At 42.0% G+C, this 24638-nt stretch overlaps 1 protein-coding gene across 2 annotated transcripts in view; it reads right to left on the bottom strand.

The window, feature by feature from the left end:
- Window positions 1-24638, bottom strand: part of SLC2A9 (solute carrier family 2 member 9) — a 119445-nt gene that overhangs the window by 80360 nt on the left and 14447 nt on the right. For both annotated transcript variants that reach the window (XM_087875263.1, XM_087875264.1), the window contains exons 3-4: window positions 22500-22660; window positions 10453-10577 (exon numbers count right to left, since the gene is read on the bottom strand). In XM_087875263.1, the coding sequence (XP_087731389.1) occupies window positions 10453-10577; window positions 22500-22660 (286 nt within the window). The remainder of the gene's footprint in view (window positions 1-10452; window positions 10578-22499; window positions 22661-24638) is intronic.

Below are 24638 nucleotides of genomic sequence, written 5' to 3'. Positions count from 1 at the left end.
TATCATGAAATCTTGAAATCTTGTATATATTTGTTTTTGTTTTTTTTTACAGGTGGACCCTTTTGTTTTCTAAGGAGGGTAGCATGTCAGATCCCTAAAAGTGATACTGCCATTCAAGTGAAGGAAGGGGGGACTTGGATGGCCTGTGTCATCAGATATTTTACAACCTATATCCTGGCGCCAAGGAAGCCTGAGATTCCCTTTACCTGCAGGAATTTATATGATAGCCATGTGGGTTGTCTCACTTTAAAGGGAAGTGGTGGCAATGCATGTGTGTTCGGGTTCTCAAAGGAAATAGTAAAGAAAACATCTTCACACTTGTGTATTGGCTGAAATCCGCATTCTGACCTAAAGGGAGGGGTCTCTACCACTTTAATCCTACTGCTTTGCCTAAGGGCATTCAGATTGTGCTTTAACTGGATGGTTTTCACTTCTGCTTAATAAAAGAATCCTTTTGAACAACTACGTTTCAAGAGTTCGTACTTTCTTAAGTTGGAAGGAGAGGCGATCCTTACACCTGCAACAGAAGTGCTGTATAACCAAAAGATAAATAAAAGAAAAAAGAGGAGGAAAGTATTGTTTAATTTGGACTGGACTACAAAATTGACTTGGTATTTTTAAAGTTAAAAAGAAGAAAAAAGAAGCTAGTAAAGTTTGTTAATGTGGATTGAAACAAAATGGATCTTAGAAAACTAAGAGGAATTGTGGATTGAAGAGAGACATCTTCAGGAGAAAAAAGATCATTGCAATTTGGAACCTTTGTTTTGGAAAATTCTGAACTTTATTAGTGATAACAGCCGTGAGATCTTTTGGAAAGGATTGCTTTGTCTGCAAGAGGCTTGACTTTTGGAAAAAAAAAAATATAACGAAACTTTTAAAATTGGAATAATATCAACCCATAAAGAGTAAAATGGCACAGGAAATTAGAGAAATGATGGAAATGATGTCCTTGTCATGGAAAATGGAAATAAGAAAAAATAATTACAATGTTACATGGAGAATCGAAAACTGAGGACCCAAAAATTGCATGCTCAAGCTGACAAGGAAATAAAGATGGAGAAGCAAGACAGAGACTGAAAATAAAGAAGACAAAGACAATGAAATTAATTTTGAAAAATTAATGGAATATGTGGATAGTAACAATAAAAAGGAGATTTTTAGAGATTACATTGGGAATAACAATGGAAAAAACAGAAAGGATGGAAAAAGACAAAGAAAGAAAGAAGAGTGGAACAGAAAGAATTTAAAAAATTCAAATGATTACATTGGGATTAACAGTAAAAAGATAAAAAAGAGAGAAAAAGGGTGGAAAACAACAGGAAATACAGGGCAAAATAGAAGAGTCCAGGACTTTGAAATTCAGAATGATTACACTGGGATAAACAGTGGGATAAACAGTGAAGAAATAAGAAAAGGAGAAAAGAGATGGGAAACAAGGGGAAATATAGGGCAAAATATAGAGTTCAAGATTTTAAAGCGCAAAAGAAAAAAGGGGAAAGAAAAAGGCAAAAATAAAATGGAAAGGGCGAAAAAGAGGAAAGAAATGAAAGAGAAATATGCTATATATATTTAGAATTGACATGAATTGTAGTAAGAAATAATGAGAAAGCATATGATTGTAAAAATGAAATGAATAATAATTGGAATATTTTTATTTGCATTATTGAAATTTAGATAATGATAAGTTTTTTTAGAAATATGAATAAGTTTAAACTGTAATAATTGAAATACCTTTATTGGTACAGTATATGGTGGTGAAAGTAGAAATGATTAAATTGTGGCACTGAGCAAGATATGGGGAAAGTTATATGATTAGAGGATAACAGCTATAATATTTTAAAATTTAACTAGGGAAACTGTACTAATTGAAATATTTTTAATTGTATATTATGGTGAAAGCAGAAATGATTAAGAATTGAACAATTGTAATACTACATAATTAATTAACTTGATATAAAAATAGATGACAATGGGAAGAGGTACAACATAAAATAGAAATAATGGAAAATCTTGATTGTAAAAATGAATTGAATAATAATTGCAATATTTTCATTTGCACTTTTCAAATTTAGATAATGATGAGCTTTTTAGAAATATGAATAAGTTTAAACTGTAACAATTGAAATACCTTTAATGGTATATGGTGGTATATGTAGAAATGATTAAGTTGCGGTCTTGAGCAATATATTTACTTATTTATTTATTTGTTTATTAGTTCAATTTATATGCCGCCCTCCTCCGAAGACTCAGGGCGGCTTACAATGCACTTATAGAAATAGCCGTCATTCTTTTGTATATACCTGCTTATTAGGGCTTTTGGCCCCCCCCATAAGCAGTGTTTCTACAAAGTCAGTTTATTGCCCCCACAATCCGGGTCCTCAATTTACCTACCTCGGAAGGATGGAAGGCTGAGTCAACCTTGAGCCTGGTGAGATTTGAACTCGCACTAATTGCAGGCAGCTGGCAGCTAAGTGCTACATAACAGCACTTAGTCCGCTGCCCCACCAAGGCTCAGTTTACTCGTGAGCACCATTGGCCTTTCTCCCTGCCTCTCCTGGCCAATGGTGCTCACAAGTAAACTGCAGGTAGGATCTCCTGCATGCTTCCCTCGCAGCCCAGGCCAGCTTGGGGAAACACACGGGAAGAGGCTGCACCACCAATATGGGGAAAGCTATATGATTAAAGAACAACAGTCAGAATGCTTTTAAATTTAACTAAGGAAATTGTAGTAATTGAAATATTTTTAATGGCATATTGTGGTGAAAGCAGGAATGATTAAGTTGTGGTTTGAAAAAGGTGACAATGGGAAGGGGTATAATATAGAATAGAAAGGAAAAATTGAATTTGGTTAAGATCAGAGATGAAAATGAAGGGTAATATTGGTTTTTAAAAAAATAGATGAGAATAAATATGGCAAAAAGGAAGTATGGAAATTGTAAATTTAGTTGAAATGACTAAAAACTGTTTAAATTTGTGAATCGGCCAAATACTCTGTTCAGAAAAAATACATTGTATGTTTGTATGTGTGTTTGTGTAAAAAATAAAAAAACTTTATCAAAAAAAAATGTAGTAACTGATAGAGATCTAGGAGTCCTAGTGGACAACCACTTAAGTATGAGCCAGCAGTATTGTGCAGCTGCCGAAAAAGCCAATTCAGCCCTAGGCTATATCAACAGAGGAATAGTATCAAAATTACATGAAGTCTTAGTACTACTTTATACTGCTTTGGTAAGACCACATTTGGAATACTGTGTTAGGTTTTGGTCATCATGATACAAAAAAAGATGTTGAGACTTCTGGAGCACAGAAAAGAGCAACAAAAATGATTGAGGGCTGGAGGCTTAAAATATATGATGTAGGACTATGATGTATGACTAGTCTAATGAAGAGAAGGACTTCAGGTGACATGCTGGCAGTCTTCCAATATTTCAGGGGTTGTCACACAATTAATTTAATTTAATTTAATTAATTTAATTTATATGCTGTCTCCGAAGACTCAGGGCGGCTCACAATACATTTTAAAAAATCATTATAAAAAAACATTGAAAAATTAAAAACATTAAAAACTCATTCACACCATTCATGGCCGGATCTCGCCAGATCACAAGAGCGAGATCAACGGCCCCAGGCCTGCTGGAAAAGCCAGGTCTTCACCACTTTTTGGAAGGCCAATAGCGTAGGGATGGTCCGGATCTCAGGAGGTAACTGGTTCCAGAGCGCTGGGGCAGCCACAGAGAAGGCCCTCCCCCGCGGGCCCGCCAGCCGGCACTGTTTAGCTGACGGGACCCGGAGAAGACCAACTCTGTGGGATCTTACCGGTCGCTGGGAGCTATGTGGCAGAAGACGGTCTCGAAGATAACCTGGCCCTGAGCCATGTAGGGCTTTAAAGGTAATAACCAACACCTTGAATTGTGACCGGAGACCAATAGGGAGCCAGTGCAGCTCGCGGAGAATTGGTGTAATGTGGGTGTAACTAGGTGCACCCATGACAACTCGCGTGGCTGCGTTCTGGACCAACTGTAGTCTCTGAACACTTTTCAAGTGTAGCCCCATGTAGAGCGCATTGCAATAATCTAACCGTGAGGTGACAAGGGCATGAGTGACTGTGAGGAGAGCCTCCTGATCCAAGTAGGGTCGCAATTGGTGCACCAGGCGAACCTATGCAAAGGTCAACCCAGGTCCAAAGCACTTGAAGGCAGGACAAGATGTAATGGATGAAAATGTATCAAGGAGAAATTCCACCTGGAACTAAGGAGAAATTTCCTGAAAATGAGAACAATTAATCAGTGGAACAGCTTGTCTCCAGAAGTTGAGGGTGCTCCATCACTGGAGGTTTTTAAGAACAACTGAACAGCCATTTGTCTGGAATGGTATAGGGTCTCCTGCATGAGCAAGGGGTTGGACTAGAAGACCTTCAAGGTCCCTTCCAACTCTGTTATTCAGTTATTAAGTCTCTTCATGGCTTGGGGCCAGATTGCTTGTGGAATTTTTCTACCTGGTTGTATCTCCCTATTCTAGAAAGAGGACACCCTCCCTCTTTCCGCAATCAAGTTCCCATCACTATTATTTAGCAAATTCACTATTTTATGATCAAGTCAACTTTAACAATGTCCTCTAGATCTTAATTTTTGATGGATATAGAATTTCTGCACCATTAAGGAATTGAAACAATCTACATGTCACAGAATGCATAAATTGTTATACATGGTGATCTAACCAAGTCATATGAAATTCAAAAAATCCCCTCTATTGTTTATTTTGATATTAGAAGTTTTGAATATAGATATCAGACAAGATGATAAAATAAGGGGTATAAATATTAAGAAAGAAATTTATAAATTGAGAGCATTTGCTGATGATCTGGTTATATTTTTACAGGACCCAAAAACAATACAGAATATTTGATGAGGAAATTAAATGAATTTGGGGCTTTGGCAAACAAACAGAAAACAACAATGTTGATCAAGAATATGTCTTCTCAGGACAGTGATATATTGCCCAAAAAGTTGTTTTTAGGGTTGAGAAAAAGGTGAAATACTTAGTGGTTATGTTGATAAATACAAATATAAAACTTTTTCAAAAAAATTATCTTCCTCTTTGGAGGAATATTAAACAGGACTTATAAAGATGGGATAAACTGCTTATCATTATTGAGTAGAATCTCTGTAATCAAGATGAATATTTTACCAAAGATGCTTTTTTTATTCCAGACGTTACCAATACTTGCAACTGACAATCCATTTAAACAATGGCAGAAGGATATTTCTAAGTTTATATGGCAAGGGGGAAAAAACCAAGAATTAGATATAAGCTACTGCAAGATACTAAGGAAAGAGGGGCTTTGGGTCTACCAGACCTGAAATTGTATTTTGATGCATACTTTCTGGCCCGGTTAAAAAAAGAGATGAACCTCCCGAATAAGAGGTTACTTGAATTAGAGGGCCATGAATTAAGGTTTGGATGGCATGGCTATTTATGGTATGATAAAATTAAAGTTCATGTTGATTTTAATAATCATTATGTTAGACGTGCCATACTAAGAGTTGGAATAAATATAAAACAAGTCTCTCTACAAAGTTCCCTCTTTGGGTGTCACCCCAGGAAGCTTTTTTTAAAGAAAAGAAATGGTGGCGAAGCCAGACTAGTTGACATATGGCAAAATTAATCTTTCAACTCTGGTGATCCAATATTAAAGCCGAGGGAAGAACTTGAATCAGAAGGTTATGTTTGCCATTAGTTTACTTATCAACAACTGAAAGAAAGATTTAAATTGTCTAAAAAGCTATGGATTTGACTGTTAAAAATAAATTGGAAATTTCATTATGTGGCAACGATGAACATATTATTGCTAAGATTTATAAAATGTTATTGAAATTGAATTTGGAAAATGAACATGTAAAACACTATATGATTCAGTGGGCAAGGAATTTTAGATATAACGTGATGCTTGAACAATGAGAAAATATGTGGACGAAGGGTTTAAAATGTACATTAAATTATAATTTTTTTAAAGATGATGTATCATTGGTACTTAATTATCTAAGATGTTTAATGGTATGTCAAATTAATTTTGGAAATGTAAAACTAAAGAAGGGACTTTTTATAATCTATGGTGGACATGTGATAAAGCAAAAAAAATTTGGAGTATGATTTTAATACAGAAAATTTTGAAAATGAAGATAAAGATGAAACCAGAAATTTTCCTTTTGGGCCTAATGGAAAAAGACTTGGAGAAAAAAATGGAATTTTAGCGGAAATTTGGCATGGTTCACTGAACCGGTAGCGACCTCTGGCTGGCCACGCCCCCAAACCAGTCCCCAGTCCCCGCTCGCTCACCCCACCTGCCTGATGCTCACTCTCCCCGCCCAGCCACTATTTGCACAATCTATCAGCGTACTTCTGCTCACCGCTGCTGGCAAAGGTAAGGCCAAATGAAACTGGCCAGCGGGTGGATGGGCCGCTGGCTGGCAGAGGGGTGATACCAGTGGTGGGTGGACCGATGCCCATGGAGAGGGAGGGGAGCGCACGGGAGATCGCAGCACCAGAGCTCTTCCCATGTGTTTCCCCAAGCTGGCCTGGCCTGCGAGGGAAGCATGCGGGAGATCCTACCTGCAGTTTACTTGTGAGCACCATTGGCCAGGAGAGGCAGGGAGAAAGGCCAATGGTGCTCACAAGTAAACTGAGGCTCCTAAGGGGGGTCAAGCCTCCCTGCTCACAACATCTTTACCTGAGAGCATCGCTGGCAGCCGCTTCCTGCGTCAGGAGGTCTGTGCTCTTCCAGCAGCGCTCAGCTCCTTGATGCGCAGAGGCAGGAGGTGGCAGTTTCTTTCGCTGCGGGTAAGGTGCAGGCGGCGAGCAGCAGAGTGAGTAAGCCAGCGATCTGCTGATTCCCTCTAATCTGCAGTTTACTCGTGAGCACCATGCTTACAAGTAAACGTGCTCATGAGTAAACTGCAAATTAGAGGCAGCTGGCAGCATGGGCGACAGGAGTGTTTGTGTGTCCCTCTGCAAGGACTTGGATGTAGACACTGTGCCTCTGAGGAAAAGAGGCGACGGTGAAGTCCTGGCTGTCACCCAGGAGAGGACCACGGGGGACACGTCACACGCCCGTTGCCCTCGCCACCGCTACTTTTGCTCTTGGCTTCTTGATGCTCTTAAAGTAGATCTTGAAGAGCTGGAAGACGTTTCCTTAGATCACCACCAAATTCATCTTTGGGAGAGGTGTAGGCTAACCCCTGAATATACGAGAAGTCTTGGGAAAAGTTCTTCCAAAGTCCAGCCAAGTCTTCTTCTCCTTCTCGGCCTTAACGTGTGTGAGCAAACATGTACATCATGAGGTGTGTGCACCATGAGGTGTGTGCAACTGTGCGTGTTTGCTCTGTGATACGAAGCAAAGAAGTGTTCAGGGGCTAGCCTACTCCTCTCCCAAAGATGAGTTTGACAGCAATCTAAGGAAACGTCTTCCAGCTCTTCAAGATTGACTTTAAGAGTGCCGAGAAACCAAGAGCAAAAGTAGCAGCAGAGAGGGCAACAGGGGCATGTGATGTGTCCCTCTGCGGTCCCCTCCCGGGTGACAGCCAGGGCTTCACCGCTGCCTCTTTTCCTCAGAGGCGCAGTGTCTGCCTCCAAGTCCTTGTGGAGTGTACATATGCCCCTGTCACCCCCGCTGCCGGCCACCTCTAATCTGCTGTTTACTCATGAGCACGTTTATAAACTGCAGATTAGAGGCAGCCGGCAGATCACTGGCTTACTCACTCTGCTGCTCGCCGCCCGCACCTCGCAAGCAGCGAAAGAAACCGCCACCTCCTGCCTCTGCGCATCAAGGAGGCTGAGCACTGCTGGAAGAGAGCACAGACCTGCTGATGCAGGAAGCGGCTGCCAGCGATGCCCTCAGGTGAAGATGTTGTGAGCGGGGAGGCTCGACCCCCCTTTGGAGCCATGAAGCGCTCGCTGCCCGTCTGACACCCGCCAAGCCTCTTCCCACCGCGCTTCTCTTCCTCCTCACCAGAAGCAATCGCAAGTGACAAGACATCTGTTATTTTTGGGGAGACTGCGGGATTGCCCCCATCTGGTCTTCAGTACCTGGCTCATCGGCCTCCAGATGTCAGTTTCCCACCACCCAGCACCAGTTCAGAGGTTCCTTCCCCACCCCCACAGACAGAGAGAGAGGGAGGGAGAGAGGGAGGGAAAGAGGGACAAGAGATGGGGGAAGGGAAAGAGAGACAAGAGACACAGAGAGGGGGGATGGAAAGAAAGACATGAGAGAGGGAGAGAAAGAGAGAAAGAGACAAGAGACAGAGAGGGGGGAAAGAAGAGAGACAAGACACACACACATACACATACACATAAAGAGATGAGAGAGAGATGAGTGAGAGGAGATGAGAGAAAGGAAGAGAGAGAGGGAGAGATGAGAAACAGAGAGGGAGAAAGAAAGAGATGAGAGAGATGAGAGAGATAGGGAGAAAAAAAAGAAAGAGATGAGAGAGAAATGAGAGAAAAAGAGAGAGGACAGAGAGAGAAGGAGAAAGAGATGTGGGGGGGAGAGAGAGAGGGAGAAAAGAGACAGAGAGGGATACCTGTTTAAAAGAAAACGGTCACTCATGCCCTCGTCACCTCCCGCCTGGACTATTGTTAACACTCTCTACATGGGGCTCCCCTTGAGGAGCACCCGGAGGCTCCAACTGGCGCAGAGTGCAGCCGCGTGGGTGGTAATGGGAGCGACATGGCGTTCCCATGTAACACCCCTCCTGCGCGAGCTGCAGTGGCTCCAGGTGGTCTTCCGGGTGCGCTTCAAGGTTTTGGTTACCACCTTTAAAGCGCTCCATGGCTCAGGACCTGGGTACTTGCGGGACCGCCTACTACCACCTATAGCCTCCCACCGGCCGGTACGCTCCCATAGAGAGGGGCTCTTCCGGGTGCCGTCGGCCAAACAATGCCGACTGGCGGCCCCCAGGGGGAGAGCCTTCTCTGTGGGGGCACCTACTATCTGGAACGAGCTCCCCCCGGAGATACGGAGGATCCCGGATCTGCGCACTTTCCGCTGCGCTCTAAAGACCTTTTTATTTCACCAGGCGGGCGAATTTTCTCCCTCTTTTATAAAAGATTTTTAATTTTTAATATTTTTTATATTTTATATATTCAAATTTTAAAATTGGTTTTAAATTGATTGGGGTTTTAATTTGTCTGGGCCAAAACTATTTAATTTGATTTTAATTCCACTTTTTAAATTTTGTATGTATGTATTTTATTGTTTGGCTGTGCACCGTCCTGAGTCCTTCGGGAGTAGGGCGGTATAGAAATCAAATCAAATCAATCAAATCAATCAAATAAATAAATAAATAAATAAATAAAATAGAAAAATTGCTCTTTGATGTTTAAGGTTACTGAGTACTGCCCTGAGTTAGGCAAACACCATGGCCATTAAGTGAACCTTGTGGTCATTAATCGAACACTGTGGTTGTTAAACAAGTCCATTTTCCCCAATGGACATTTTTTTTTTAAATTTGATTTATATGCCGCCCTTCTCCGGAGACTCAGGGCGGCTTACAATGTGCTCAGCAATTTTTAAACATTTTTAAACGGAAACCAGAAAGAATTGTTGGAAACTGGCAAAAAACATAGAAAACCTCACTTACATGACTCTGTGGGATGTTGCAACTGGTCATAAGTGTGTGTGTGTGTGTGTGTGTGTGTGTGTGTGTGTGTGTGTGTGCATGTCTGTCAAAACTCCAAAAACAGGTCAAGTAGATCTGGGAAGGTCAGTCATAAATTTGAACACTTTTTAAGCAACCGGCCATCAAGTGAGGACCACTTGTATTTGGTTTGACTTAAGGGTTCAGAGCTGTATGGAATCTAGTTTCCTATGACCCTTTGCGGATTGCAAAAGGTCCGGAGGCAGGAATCCTCATCGGAGGAACTAGGATCATGACCACCTAGTCACCCCACGCAGTCACATGACCACCAAGCCACACCCACCCCGTCACATGACCAAGCCACACCCACCCCCGTCACATGACCACCAAGCCACGCCCATCAAACAAGCCACGCCCACAGAACTGGTAGTAAAAAATTTGAATACCACCACTGAGACTGATAGATCCTTCTAGAAATGGCTAGTTTATATTATTATGAAAAAAACTAAAAGTTGTGATTTGATGTTAATGCCTTATTTTACTGCAACAGAGAGAGTCGGAAGTCAATGCTTCTTTTTTCTTAATCCATCCTCAATTTTCTTCCCCCTTTCCTCCCCATTGTTTTCATATTTTCTTTTGTATTTTGTATTTTATAAATAAAAATGTCAACGAGAAAAAAAATGCATCAAAAAAATTATTTCTTAAGAATTCAGCCTATTTTTCCAGGTCCAGGTAATTCAGTTGAGATGTTAAAAGACTAGTGTGCAGGGACTGCAGAACATTCACTAAACATCAGTTTCTTGCATAAATTAAATCATACCTCCATCAATGCCCATTATGAATCGGCCCAAAATAATCATTTCCAAGATTCCTGCCAGCAGTGAGAAGGCCATAAACAATGCAGCCACAATGGCAAACACGTTATTTAGCAGCAACGTTCGCTTTCTGAAAAGAAACAAATTACTTATTACCTCCTTATATTGCCAGATAAACAGTTTTTCATAAAATAAAATAAGTAAAAGTTGTCATGACAAATAGAGTAAGCCAAAAGTATGCCTATAATGCCAAAATTAAGGGTATACAAATATCCTTCAAACTGCTTAGGAGAAGGCAATGGAAAACAGACAAACTAAAAACCCATGGATAGAAAGGCTAAAGATAGTTAAAAATCATGGATACAAAATACTGTAGATCAAATGAATCTGACTGTAACTGTCTTGCCAGGGAGTCTCTTCAGAATTTATCTTAAATTAGGTGAGACAACCAGCAGCCCCAGAACTGTGCAGGTTTCAGAATAACAGTTGTAAGGGATCTTGGAAGTCTTCTAGTCCAACCTCCTGTTCAACTAGAAGACCCTATCATTCCATATAAATGCCTGTCCAGTCTCTTCTTAAAAATTTCCACTGATCTCTCTCACATTCAATGATGTTGAATGTTCAGTGATAGACTACCTCATTTTGTCTTTCACCTCCCACCACCTCACTTTGTGGCTGCCACACCAATGCATTGCTCATCCTCCTGCTCTGTTATGGTGGCGAGCAAGGAGAAGTGTCAAAGAACGAAGGCGAATGAAGCGAGGCAGTGGGGGGGGTGGGGTGGAGGACGAAGCAGTGCAGGTCGCCGTGGAGAGCATGGTTGGTGCCACCACTATGAGGTGGGGTGAGAGAACAATCTGATCAAACCTCTGTGTTTGAGTGTGTGTGTGTGTGTGTGTGAGAGAGAGACAGAGAACTGCTTTCAGCGCTGCTCGGTTTCCCACCCCACACCCGCCAGGCTGGTCTGATCTTCTGCCTTCTCCACCGTGCCACAAACAGGGATTCACCATCCCTCAAGTCCCGCCACTTGTCAAAGTAGATCCCGGGCACTGTGCTGCAATGGACAGATGAAAAGTGCAGCTTTTGTCTGAGGAGGAGCAGGGAGAAGAAAGAGGGAAAGCGGCCGAGTGAGAAGTGCCCCACTGGCCAGGCACTGAAGCACACCGCTGCCAGCCCTGGTATAACTCTCCGAGGTTGGGTCGGATCTCTCTCTCTCTCTCTCTCTCTCTCTCTCTCTCTCTCTCTCTCTCTCTCTCTCTCGTTTTTCATTTTTTTTGGCAAAGTGACTAAATTACTAGACCAGTGAAATGCCATATACTTGGATTTCAGTAAGGCATTTGACAAAGTAGACCACAACCTACTTCTTGGTAAGCTAGAAAAATGTGTGATAGACAGCATTACCACCAGATAGATTTGTAACTGATAAACAAACTATATTCAACATGTAGTCCTTAATGAAACTATGTCCACATGGAGGGAGGTGGGCAGGGTTCTGTTTTAGGCCCAGTACTCTTCAATATCTTCATAAATGATATAGATGAGGGAATAGAAGAGAAACTCATTGAATTTGCATATGACACTAAGCTGGCAGGAATAGCCAACACCCCAGAGGATAGGCTCAAGATTCAGATGGATCTCGACAGACTTGAACACTGTGCCCTATCTAACAAAATGAAATTCACTATGGATAGAAGTAAGATTTTGCACTTGGGCAAGAAAAACCAATTGCACAGGTACAGTCTAGATGAAACTTGGCCAGTAACTGTGAGAGGGATCTTGGAGTCCTAGTAGATAATCACTTGAATATATGCCAACAGTGTGAGGCAGCATACACAAAAGCCAATGCAATCCTAGTCTGGATTAATAGAGGGATAGATTCAAGATCAATATAAAAAGATGTTAAGACAATGGAAAAAATTCAGGGAAGAACAAGAAAGATGATTGGGGGTGGGGGTGGAAGCTAAAACTTATGAAAAACAGTTTAGTGAAAAGAAGGACTAGGGGAGACATGATAGCAGTGTTCCAATATTTGAGGGGCTGGCACAAAGAAGGGGGGGGGTCAACTTATTTTCCAAAGCACCAGAAGGCAAGACAAGAAATGATGGATGGAAACTAATCAAGGAGAGAAATCACCTAGAATTAAGGAGAAATGTCCTAACAGCGAGAACAATTAACAAGTGCCTTCCTGCCGAAGTTGTGGATGACCCATAACTGGAAGCTTTTAAGATGGAACTGGACTTGTCTGAAATGGTATAGGGTCTTCTGCTTTAGCAGGGGATTGGACTAGAAGACCTCCAAGGTCCCTTCCAACTCTATTATTCTGTGGTGGTGCAGTGGTTAGAATGCAGTACTGCAGGCTAACTCACTGCTCATTCCAGGAGTTCAATTTGACTCAGCTTTCTATCCTTCTGATGTCAGTAAAATGAGGAGCCAGATTGTTGGGTGCAATATGCTGACTCTATAAACTGCTTAGAGAGGGCTGTAAAGCACTATGAAGTGTATACAAGTCTATTGCTGTTCTAGTACCTGGCTCAACAGTAGAGCCTGTGAGAGGGACTTAGGAGTCCTGGTGGATACCTGCTTAAGTATGTGTCAGCAGTGTGATGAAGTTGCCAAACAAGTCAAACCAACAAAATCAAAATCAAAATCATGGGAAGTGTTAATACTGCTCAATAATCAATACAATTCAAATGAGGCCACACTTGAAATAATGTGTCCAGTTCTGGTAACCATGATTCAAAAAAAGATGCTGAGGCCTAGAAAGTGTGCAGAGAATAGCAACAAAGATAATAAGAGGTTGGGGGCTAAGTTGTACAATGAACTGCTAAGAGAACTAGGTATATTTATCCTAACTAAGAGAAGGCTTAATCTGGCTCTAGGTTGTGCCTCAGCTTATCTTTTCCAATATGCAACCAAGTCAGAATATCATTTAAAAACTATTTATTACTCTTATAAAATGGGGTCTCCCTATGAAAAGGATAAGGGTCATTCCATGTCAAGTGGTCTGAGGGCCCCTGCTCTCAAAAGAGAGGCTTTTTTTGAAGGTTAAGACTTCTGGCAAATTATTAGTAATACATTTGAAAAAACAAATTTAAAAGAAAAGAAAACCCATGTTAGTCAGCCAATGCAACAGTACTACAAAAATCATGTTTCAAGTATTACAAAGTCCATCCTATGTGGCCCTCACAGGTGACATGATAGCAGTCTTCCAATACTTGAAGGGCTGTTACAGGGAAGAGGTAGTTGATTTATTCTACATAGCACCTGAGGGCAAGACAAGAAGCAATGAGTGGAAGCTAATCAGAGGGAACTTCAACATGGAATTAAGATGAAATTTCCTGACAGTGAAAACAATTAATCAATAGATTAATAGCTTGCCTCCCAGAGTTGTGGATGTTTCATCACTAGTGGTTTTCAATAAAAGATTGGACAACCATTTGTCTGGGATGGAATAAGGACTCCTGCCTTGGGCAGGGTTTGGACTAGAAGATCTCCAAGGCCCCTTCCAGCCCTATGATACTATGATTATTACATTACACCAAAATGTCCACTGTGAAGAAGCAAAATTCTATCATCAAAAGGTATTCAGGAGCATTGTAGGTTCAAAATAGCTTGAGAACCAAAGAAAGCAGGCCAGTGTTAGTCAGCTTGAGATACTTCACATAATAAATGCAGAGGTGGCGCTGTGGTTAGAGTGCAGTACTGCAGCTACTTCAGCTGACTGCTAGTTCAGCAGATCAGCAGATCAAATCTCACCGGCTCAAGGTTGACTCAGCCTTCCATCCTTCCGAGGTGGGTAAAATGAGGACACAGATTGCAATATGCTAATGCTAATGCAATATGCTAATATGCAATATGCTATATGCTAACTTTGTAAACCGCTTAGAGAGGGCTGTAAAGCACTATGAAGCGGTATAGAAGTCTAAATAATAATTTTAAAAAAGTAAGACTATAAAATAAAAAATCCAAGCAAATAATACTAATCCAAAATAAAGAAAACCAAACTAAACCAAACCATAGGAAGAGAAAAGCAAAACTGACTGGTGGGTGATGCTCCCTTTGATAAAGTATTGTTTTGGAGGTAAAAGCAATGGATTAGGTTTACTTTTATGACAACAAACTGTTCTACAACACTGCATTCCTGCAACTGCCACACTTGCATGTCACATATGTAAACAGTTGTAGGACGTAGAAATGGGTTCCAGGTTGCCCTTACCATACCCAATATTTAAGGAGAAACTCCAGGAAACAGAATTGGGAGCATCATTTTATCTGGCTGTATTGCTCTATTTCTGTCCCAGTAATACTCTCCAACCAATCCTTTCTGCCTCCTCTGAGGAAGAGATTTGCCTAAATTAGTGGAGCTGCTGCTGTAGATAGTAAGCACATCTGTAGATTCAGTGGCCTACAAGAAGACCTCAAGCTGTAAGAAGTTAGAACCTGGAGAGTGAACTTGGCCAATCCATGCACAATTCTCTTGCAAGTACATGCAATTTTATTTTGTCCCCAGATCTGAATCAAAAACAATGCTGGGCAAGTCTAAAACTTTTTTGATACCATGGGGGAGTCGACCTGTGATCTTCAGCCATACAATTATCAATACAGTGGTACCAGGGGGCCATACCATGTTCTGGAAGTGTGCACTCGCTGTCTTCGAGCGATTGCGCACTCCGGTCCCCAATGCTCTTCTCGTTCCCCGGGTTGCACAGATCCTCAGGGCCTGGGCCTCCGGCTGATGTTGTGCAACGCCAGGTCCGTGGTAAATAAAGCCCCCCACATTTATGACCTTATCCAGAAGGGGGGAGTGGACCTGGCGGGTATTACGGAGACCTGGCTGGGTCCGGAGGGGGGGTGCCCCTTGTTAAAATATGCCCACCAGGTTTCCGTGCATTCCATCAGCCGAGGGCCCAGAGTAGGGGCGGGAGGGTGGCAGCTATTATTAAAGAAGGTCTCTGTCCGAGGGAGGCCACTGTACCTCAGATAGCCGGATGTGAGTCCCTCCTTGTGAAGTGGTGTCGTGGGGTTCAGATGGGCTTGCTGATTGCGTGCCTGGCTCCCTACCATGTAGCGGCGGCCCTGCCTGAGCTGCTCAACGTAATAGCCAGGGTGGCGGTGGATACCCCCAGACTTATAGTCATGGGGGATTTCAACCTGCCATCTGTCAGTGAAACATCGGAGGCAGCTTGGGTGTTCATGTCTTCCATGACGGCCATGGACCTGACCCAATTAGTTCAAGGCCCTACTCACACGAGGGGACACACTCTGGACCTGGCTTTTGTCTCTGGTCAGTGGTTGAATGATCTAGAAACAGGGGATATAGTCACCAAGCCCTTGTCATGGTCAGATCATTCACTCCTTCGACTAGACTTTCAAGCCGCTACCCTCCGCCACAGGGAGATGGAACCGACTAGGTGGTTCTGTTCCCAGGTGCCTGATGGATCCAGATAGGTTCCTGACAGAGCTTGGGCCATTCCCTGAGGCTCTGGCTCACGACTCGACTGAAAAACTGGTGGCCGCCTGGGATAGGGCGGCCGTTGGAGCATTGTGCCTTTGCGGCCTCTGACCCAGTGCTGATCCCAATTGGCTCTCTGGTTTTCTGAGGAGCTGAGGGAGATGAAGCGCCGGAAAAGACGCCTGGAGAGCGATTGGAGGGCCAGCCGTTCCGAATCTGACCGAACACTGGTGAGGTCTCCTATTAAGATCTACCTAGTGGTGATAAGAGCGGTAAAATCGAATTATTTTTCCGCTCTTATTGCGTCTGCAGAGAACCGCCCAGCCGCCCTGTTTAGGGTGACCCGCTCCCTAGTTCAGTTGGGAGCAGGGAAGACCCCTTACAGGGTAGGGCAGAGGATTTTGTGCAATATCTGCATGATAAAATCGCTCAGATTCGGGAAGGTCTGGACTCCAATTTGGTAGGTTCAGATGGGGTGACGGAGGTGGGTCTTGAGAGTGTTATCTGGGAGGAGTTTGACCATGTGACTCCCGAGGACGTGGACAGGATTCTGGGTAGACTTAGCGCTGCCACATGTTTATTGGACCCGTGTCCCTTCTGGTTGGTGCTGGCCTCCCGGGCGGTCACACGAGGCTGGCTCCAGGTGATTATTAACGCTTCCTTGAGTGAGGGCTTCTTTCCCTCTGCTCTGAAAGAGGCGGTGGTGAGGCCCCTCCTCAAGAAGCCTTCCCTGGACTCGGCTGTATTAGCAAACTATCGTCTTTGTGGCAAAGGTTGTTGAGAGTGTGGTGGCGCGACAACTCCCCCAGTACCTGGATGAAGCTGTCTATCTAGATCCATACCAGTCGGGCTTCAGGCCCGGGTACAGCACAGAAACGGCATTGGTCGCATTGGTTGATGATCTCTGGAGGGCTCGGTATAGGGCTTGTTCCTCTGTCCTGGTCTTATTAGACCTCTCGACGGCTTTTGATACCATCGACCATGGTATCATGCTGCGCCCGTTGGAGGGGTTAGGAATGGGGGGCACCGTGTTGCGGTGGTTCTCCTCCTTCCTCTCTGACCGTACACATTCTGTGTACGGCGGGGGGACAGAGGTCGACCTCAAGACGCCTTGACTGTGGGGTGCCACAAGGGTCAGCCCTCTCGCCCCTCCTGTTCAACATTTCTGTGAAGCTGCTGGGTGAGATCATCCGTGGTTTTGGGGTGAAGTGTCATCAGTATGCTGATGATACTCAGCTGTACATCTCCACCCCGGACCACCCCAATGATGCCCTTGACGTGATGTCCCGGTGCCTGGAGGCCATGCGGATCTGGATGGGGAGAAACAAGCTCAGATTCAACCCCTCCAAGACCGAGTGGCTGTGGTTCCTGGTTGTCACTGCGTTTTTTTATTTCCCAGCTGAGCTTCATTATTTTTGGACTAATAGACTTACTGTAGTTTGCCAAGTTCCTTATCAGTATTTTACTACGCATGTCCGCATTCTTTCACTTGATTAATCAACGCCCTGACACCGGTGTCCTGATATAGCCAGCTGGCTCCATCGCTGACTATTGGGGGTGAGATCTTGGCCCCCTCAGAGAGGGCTCATAACTTGGGTGTCCTCCTGGATGCACGGCTGTCTTTAGAAGATCATGTGACGGCTGTGGCCAGGGGGGCTTTTTATCAGGTTCGCCTGATACACCAGTTGCGTCCTTTTCTGGACCGGGACGCCTTGCACATGGTCACTCACGCCCTCATCACTTCCCGTCTAGACTACTGTAATGCTCTCTACATGGGGCTCCCCTTGAAGAGCACTCGGAGGCTCCAACTGCTCCAGAATGCGGCCGCGCAGGTGATTATGGGAGCGACTCGGCGCATCCATGTAACACCGTTCCTGCGCGAGCTGCACTGGCTCCCGGTGGTCTTCCGGATGCGATTCAAAGTGCTTGTCACCATCTTTAAAGCACTCCATGGCTTAGGACCTTGGTACTTACGAGATCGCCTTCTGCCAATACGCTCCCACAGAGAGGGACTCCTCAGAGTGCCGTCAGTCAAACAATGCCGACTGGTGACCCCCAGGGGGACAGCCTTCTCTGTGGTGGCACCTGCCCTCTGGAATGAATTGCCCATGGAGATACGTATGATCCCTGACCTACGCACCTTTTGCCGGGCCCTCAAGACGCTATTATTTCATCAAGCTGGGCTGGCCTAAATACTAAATTTTAATGGGTTGTTTCTGCTTTTAACACATGGCAGCCAGATTATTTAATATGTTTTTTAAACTGTTTTTTAACTTTTATATATTTGTTGGTTTTATTTTTTGGCTGTGCACCGCCCTGAGTCCTTCGGGAGAAGGGCGGTATAAAAATAATAATAATAATAATAATAATAATAATAATAATAATAATAATAATAATGACAAATGTGCAACAATAGCAACTAAAACAGGCAAGATCATAGAAGAGGATGGAATAGAACTAGAGAATGAAGAAATGATAAAGGCAGTAAAATCAGAAGAAGGCTACAAGTACTTGGGGATTTTAGAAGCCTCTGACTTAATGCATAATAAAGTCAAGGAATCAACTTCAGCCAAGTACATTCGGTGAATTCGTAAGATATTAATGTCCAAATTGAGTGGAGGAAACATCATAAAAGCCATAAATACCTGGGCTATACCTGTGATTAGATACTCTGCAGGAAGGAGGCTTTTTAAAGACAACTAAAACAAAAGCAGAATATAAGAAAGAAGTAATTGAGCAGCGAGCTGAAAATTGGAAAAGCAAAGCTCTGCATGGCCAATACTTGAAAAGTATTGAAGGCAAAGCTGACCAAAAACTAACTTGGAACTGGTTAAGATCAGGAGTACTGAAAAAAGAAACAGAAAGCTTTATTTTGGCAGCTCAAGAACAAGCCCTAGCCACAAACTGCATGAAGGCAAAAATTCAACATGTTACCACCAACAGCAAACGCCACCTCTGCAATGAGAAAGATGAGATGGTCGACCACCTGATCAGTGGATGCAGCAAAATTTCACAAACTGACTACCTACAACGCCATGACCGTGTTGCTAAGATAATTCACTGGAAATTGTGCCAGAAGTTTGGATTTGAGTACAGCAAAAACCACTGGAAACATCAGGTTGAGAAAGTTTTAGAGAATGAGAAACTCAAGATCTTGTGGGACTTTAGGATTTAGACTGACAGGCACTTGGTCCACAACACACCTGACATAATAATAGTTGAAAAGAAAAAAGTATGGTTCATTGACATTGCAATACCTGGTGATGCACGGATTGAAGATAAGCAGCAAGAAAAAATCACAAAGTACCGGGAATTGCAAATTGAAGTTGAGCGACTGTGGAAAAAGAAATCGTGTGTTGTCCCAATTGTAATTGGAGCCCTTGGAGCAACACCCAAAGGGCTACCCCGCTATTTAGAAATTCTAAATTTGCCGGACTTGAACATTTTGACTCTACAAAAAACCACCTTACTTGGAACAGCTTACATCCTCCGACGATACCTTAACAGTTCCTAGGTCCTTGGTTAGGACTCAAGCTGCTGAGCTATTAACCAGCCTCAAAGGCTGTGAATCTCACAACAACAACAACAATAATAATAATAATATTCAGATGGTGTCCCCAGAGCAGCTGGCATTTGTAAATCCATCGTCACTGGTATTTGGCACTGATTGATCACATGGATTGATGGAAGATTTACATTTGCCGTTTTTCATAATTGTCATTATGAGCCTAGGCAGTCCATGTTTAAAGGGACAAGCTTAGCATTCAATGTCATTCATATATATATATAATTTGGGAGAGTTGTTGCTTTTCAGCAGGATACAAAAAGCCCAGAAACTTGTGAATGAGATTTCACAGAACTAGGGCTGTGGAACAACTTAGCTTACGTAGGTGGAACCTGGCTAGAAAGAATATGCACATAAAAGCCTACGAAAAAGAAAAAGATATATGTATGTATGTATGTATGTATGTATATGTATATGTATATGTATATGTATGTATATGTATGTATATATATATATATATACAAATATACAAATGTATGGATTCATGTATGGATTGGAGGGGTTTAAAGGGGCTAATGATGCAGCTGTGGTCTGGCTTCTGGTCTGTGGTCGTGCATCATCATCAGTTTGGGTCTGCTTTCTGCGTGGATGTGTGGTGGTTACATCCTGTGTGGCTCTCGTGAGTGTGGGTCTGGTGTCATTCTTTGTGTTAGAGACTCGTTTGTCAATAAGGGCAGGTTTCCAAATGGCTGGTAGGCGGGAGGTATCATCTTGTTTATTCATGCTGTGTGGATGTTTTTCTATCTCGAAACGTTGTGTGGACATGCTGTGTGGACATTTTTCTATCAGAAAAATGTCCACACCAATCCAATCCATACATGAAGCAGACTGACACCCACCATGAAGAGGTGGCATGGCCACGAACACGAAGCCAAACAACAGCAACACAGCTCACCAGCTCAAATCCCCCTGTTACTCAGACTAACCCGAGCACAACCAAGCCCCCACCTAAACAGAACACACACCCATCCAATCAGAGCACAGCCAAGCCCCCATCCAATCAGAGCACAGCCAAACCCCCAACCAATCAGAACACACCTCCACCCAATCAGAACACAGCCAAGCTCCCACCCAATCAGTTCACAGCCCCACTGGCAGTTAAAAGGAAGAAACAGCTGCGATCACACACATTGCTCCTAGAAGCACGAAGCCGAAAACACCAGCCTGAAGATGATGAATGAGACTTCGTCGAAACGTTGCCAAGACACCTCCAATTTTACGCGGGAGAAAACCCGAATAACCAAAGACCTACACACACACACACACACACACACACACACACACACATATATATATATATATATATATATATATGTTTTCTCAGGTTTTCGCGGGTGTTTGTATGTAGGTCTTTGGTTATTCGGGTCTTCTCCCACGTAAAATTGGAAGTGTCTTGGCGACGTTTCGACGAAGTCTCATTCATTAAAAGTCAAACAAGACAAAACGAATGACAACAAAACATACAAAACATGTAAACAAAGAGTTTGAATATACATTTTGTCAAAGGTATCGCAACTGTAATGCATGTTCTTATTTGTGTTTTGACTTTTCCTTGTTTGGTCTTACTCATATATCTATCTTTATGGTTCACTGTTAGCTTATGTTAGTGATTTATGTTCCTGTTTCTGTAACTCCAATTGCTCTCTATTCTTTTTTCCTTTTTCTATTTTCCATGTCATTCCATGTCATTCTAAATAGCAACTTATTCTGATGGGCTTGATGTTTTCCAATATGTCTCCTCTCTTTATACAAACCATACATTTTAACATCCTTCTCATATCCAGATTGTATCTGCACATATGACCACCATGTTATCTCAATCCCTTGCTCACTTAGTTCCTGCTTGGTTTTAAGTTCCTCCTTTTCATTTAAAACATCTTTATATCTGGTAATATTCTCTATATCAATAACATTTGGATAAATCAGTGCCTCCATTGTGGAGAGCCAGACCAGTATTTTCAAATAATGTGATTCTTTAATTTTCTCCCATACTAATAATAATGCATTCCTAACATAGTGTCTTTGGAAATAGCTATGTATTTTGTTTCTTCCATACCATAAAAAAGCATGCCAACCTAGTTCAAGTACTTGTCCCTCCAAGGTCCATTCTTTCGCCCAAATAAGTGTCGAAGCCTGGTAGTACAATTCCCAATCTGGTAGCCCAAAACCATCTCTATTTTTAGAATCTTGCAACATTTTCAAACTTATCCTTGCTTTTTTCCCTTGCCAAATATATTTTAGTATTATTTTATTTAATTCTTCAAAGTATTTTTTCCAGTTTTATTGGTATTGTTTGAAATAAATACAGTAATCTTGGCAAGATATTCATTTTTATAGTGGCTATTCTTCCCATCAATGATTAATTGTAGATTTTCCACTTCTCCAAATCAGTTTTAATTTGTTGCGCCAATTTATAATAATTACCTTCTTTAATCGTTACACACCTTGCCATTAATTGAATTCCTAAATATTTAACTTTCTTGACTATCTGTATACCTATTTTCCTCGTTAGTTCTTTTTTCTGTATGTCTGTAACATTTTTAACTATTGTTTTGGTTTTTTCTTTATTTTCAGTCCTGCAACTTCACCATATTCTTCTATTTTTGTAATTAGTTTAAGTCCATTTTCTTGTGGGTCTTCCAACATAAAAAGAAAATCATCTGCAAATGCCTGTAGTTTATATTGTTCCTTTTTTATTTCCATACCTTTAATTTCTATATCTTGCCTAATATTTCTATTTAACACTTCCAATGTCAATACAAATAGTAGTTGGTGGTGAAAATGTGAGAGAAACTGTCTACTCTTGGTATAGGATATAAACCAATCCTCTTGCACTTGGTTTGAGGAGAATTATGGGTTCATATATCAGGACATTCTTGTTAGATTTATTGAGAAATAAATATCGTAATCAATTTTGTCGTAAATAGAATTCCTATAACTAGATGGCCACTAGATGGCAGCAAAGAGATGCAAAAATATTATCAGCTAGAGGAAAAGAAAAATATGCAGAGTATTGTTTTCAATATAATGCTTACCGACCAAAATACTTGACAGCTGGAGTAACAATTAATGCACCCAGAAGTCCACCAACAGCAAAAATGGAGACCGATAAAGTCCACAGCAAGGTAAGTGACTGCTCAGTGATTGACTGGTTATATCTTCTTTCCCAGGTTTCATTGTAAAACTTCTTAATAAACTACAAACAATCCCAATAAATAATAAATAAATAAATAAATAAATAAATACTTATCAGTGTAGACAAATATAATTACTAATTAACATTTTTTTAAAAAATAAAACCAAATTATTTCAATACTTAAAAATTCCGCCATAAGGAGTCTTTTTAAAATGGGATGTGCATTTTACACCAACTTGCCTACTGACACAGAGCTTTATGGAACATGTGGGATGGGAAACCCCCCTTGGTTGTATTTTTGAAAGTTTAAAGGTCGCTATTGGTTTCCTGTTTGTGTAGAGAAGCAAGCCTGCCCCCACTCCACTAGTCATCAGGGGAAGGGGCATAGGGACAGTAGGCTCTGTCCTTCACTTCTGTATGATCATTACAACATTTGTAGAGACTACAGACAAAAAGTCTTCAAAGGTTGCTGAGTAGTACCTGTACCCTCCTTCCCAGTTTTCTCATGGTCATTATTGCAGAGAAAATAGCAGCAGAAGCATTATGTACACTATCTTGAGTTGAACAAAATAGAGGTGGGATATGATGATGATAAAGATGAAGTGCTCCTATTCTATTGTGTCCTGGACCAATAGGATCTCTTCAGTGCCATAGGTTTTCCTATGACCCTCTATTTCCAAGGATCTGGAATAGTTCCTGGAATATTGAGTCTCAGAGTTGGTCATACATGTCAGAGTTTGTTGCAGCAATCAAATCCAGAAAGCACACACAGGTAACTGATTCAGCAGGATTCATTAACTTTTCTTTATGTATAATAGAACACATGAAAATAAATATACAATACCAATGGCTAATTCTTCCAACGTGATAGTAGTTACAAGCAAAACACAGACAGAGGAAAGAACAGTTTCAGTCAGCAGACTAGTTTCAGTTTTAGAGCTGAGCACAGAGCTTAATACAGAGCCATGCTCAGGTTCCTTCCTGTTTCAGCTTCCACTGGGTGACTTTGTTGCTATGCCCTATTCATTGGCTGACCTTGTTACCATGTCGCTGCCAGTCATGAACTCTCATACATACTGACAATACACTATGGCCTCAACTACAATCCTTCTCATGGATAACATCAACTGCTTTCCAAAAATGCTCCAGAAATAATGCAGATAAGCACGCAAACTCTTTTATCATTAATTATACAATAGTACCTCGGTCCTCATCAGTAATCCATTCTGAAAGATATGTTGAATATCAAAACTGACAGGTAGCGAGAAAACCATGTGACTTATCATTTCAGCTGGAAGAAATAGCGAGTCACAAGGCAGCTGACAACAGCAAGTTCTTCCTTGCATGTTGACTACCAGGAGAAAGATGAGCACCTGGACAAGATTTCTGCTTCAAAACATGTCAAATACGAATTCAAGGAGTTTTGAAGTAGTCGAGTGCCAAGGTATGACTGTACTCAGATTCCAGCTGGAATGTAGTGAATCTACCATTACTAAAAGCATGCTTAAGAAAATCCAACTACAAAATTGTTTATTGTTACATGATTGTCAGACTGTCAAGATTGAACCACTTCTTTCAAACCTAATGCTTTTCAACTTGCAAATGAACTGGTGGTATGGAAATGGAATGTGGAGAATGTATGCAGAGATTGTGAGAGCAGGGAGCCAGCAAAGTCACCACTGTAGGAGATTGAAACGAAAGACAGTCTCATAATTGGACAATGTTATCAACCAGGGGTAGGGAGGAGGAGAAAGTATTGTTTAACAGGGCGAGCATCTGCACGGGATATCAGAGCTGGTTTTGTTTCTTCAGTATCAACATGGTGTATCCAATAAAGTTTTACTTTTGGTAATTCAGTTCTCCCAAGAGTGTTTCCTTGTTTTGGGTTCGCTAATTGGACAGTAGACACAGACATGAATTTAGCTTTGTAGAGGCCTGGAATAAACAGAGCAAGTTATCCTCTGCTACAGTATGTCATCTCAAAACAGCTCCAGAGAGGCTTCTATCAGTAAGTAACTGCCCAAACAGCTTGAGATTT

The sequence above is a fragment of the Pantherophis guttatus genome, chromosome 8 (assembly GCF_059756535.1).
Source record: "Pantherophis guttatus breed Tessera chromosome 8, ASM5975653v1, whole genome shotgun sequence".
Classification (NCBI taxonomy): Eukaryota; Metazoa; Chordata; class Lepidosauria; order Squamata; family Colubridae; genus Pantherophis; species Pantherophis guttatus.
Note: the sequence above shows the minus strand (reverse complement) of the source record. Positions and strands in the feature narration are given on the sequence as shown.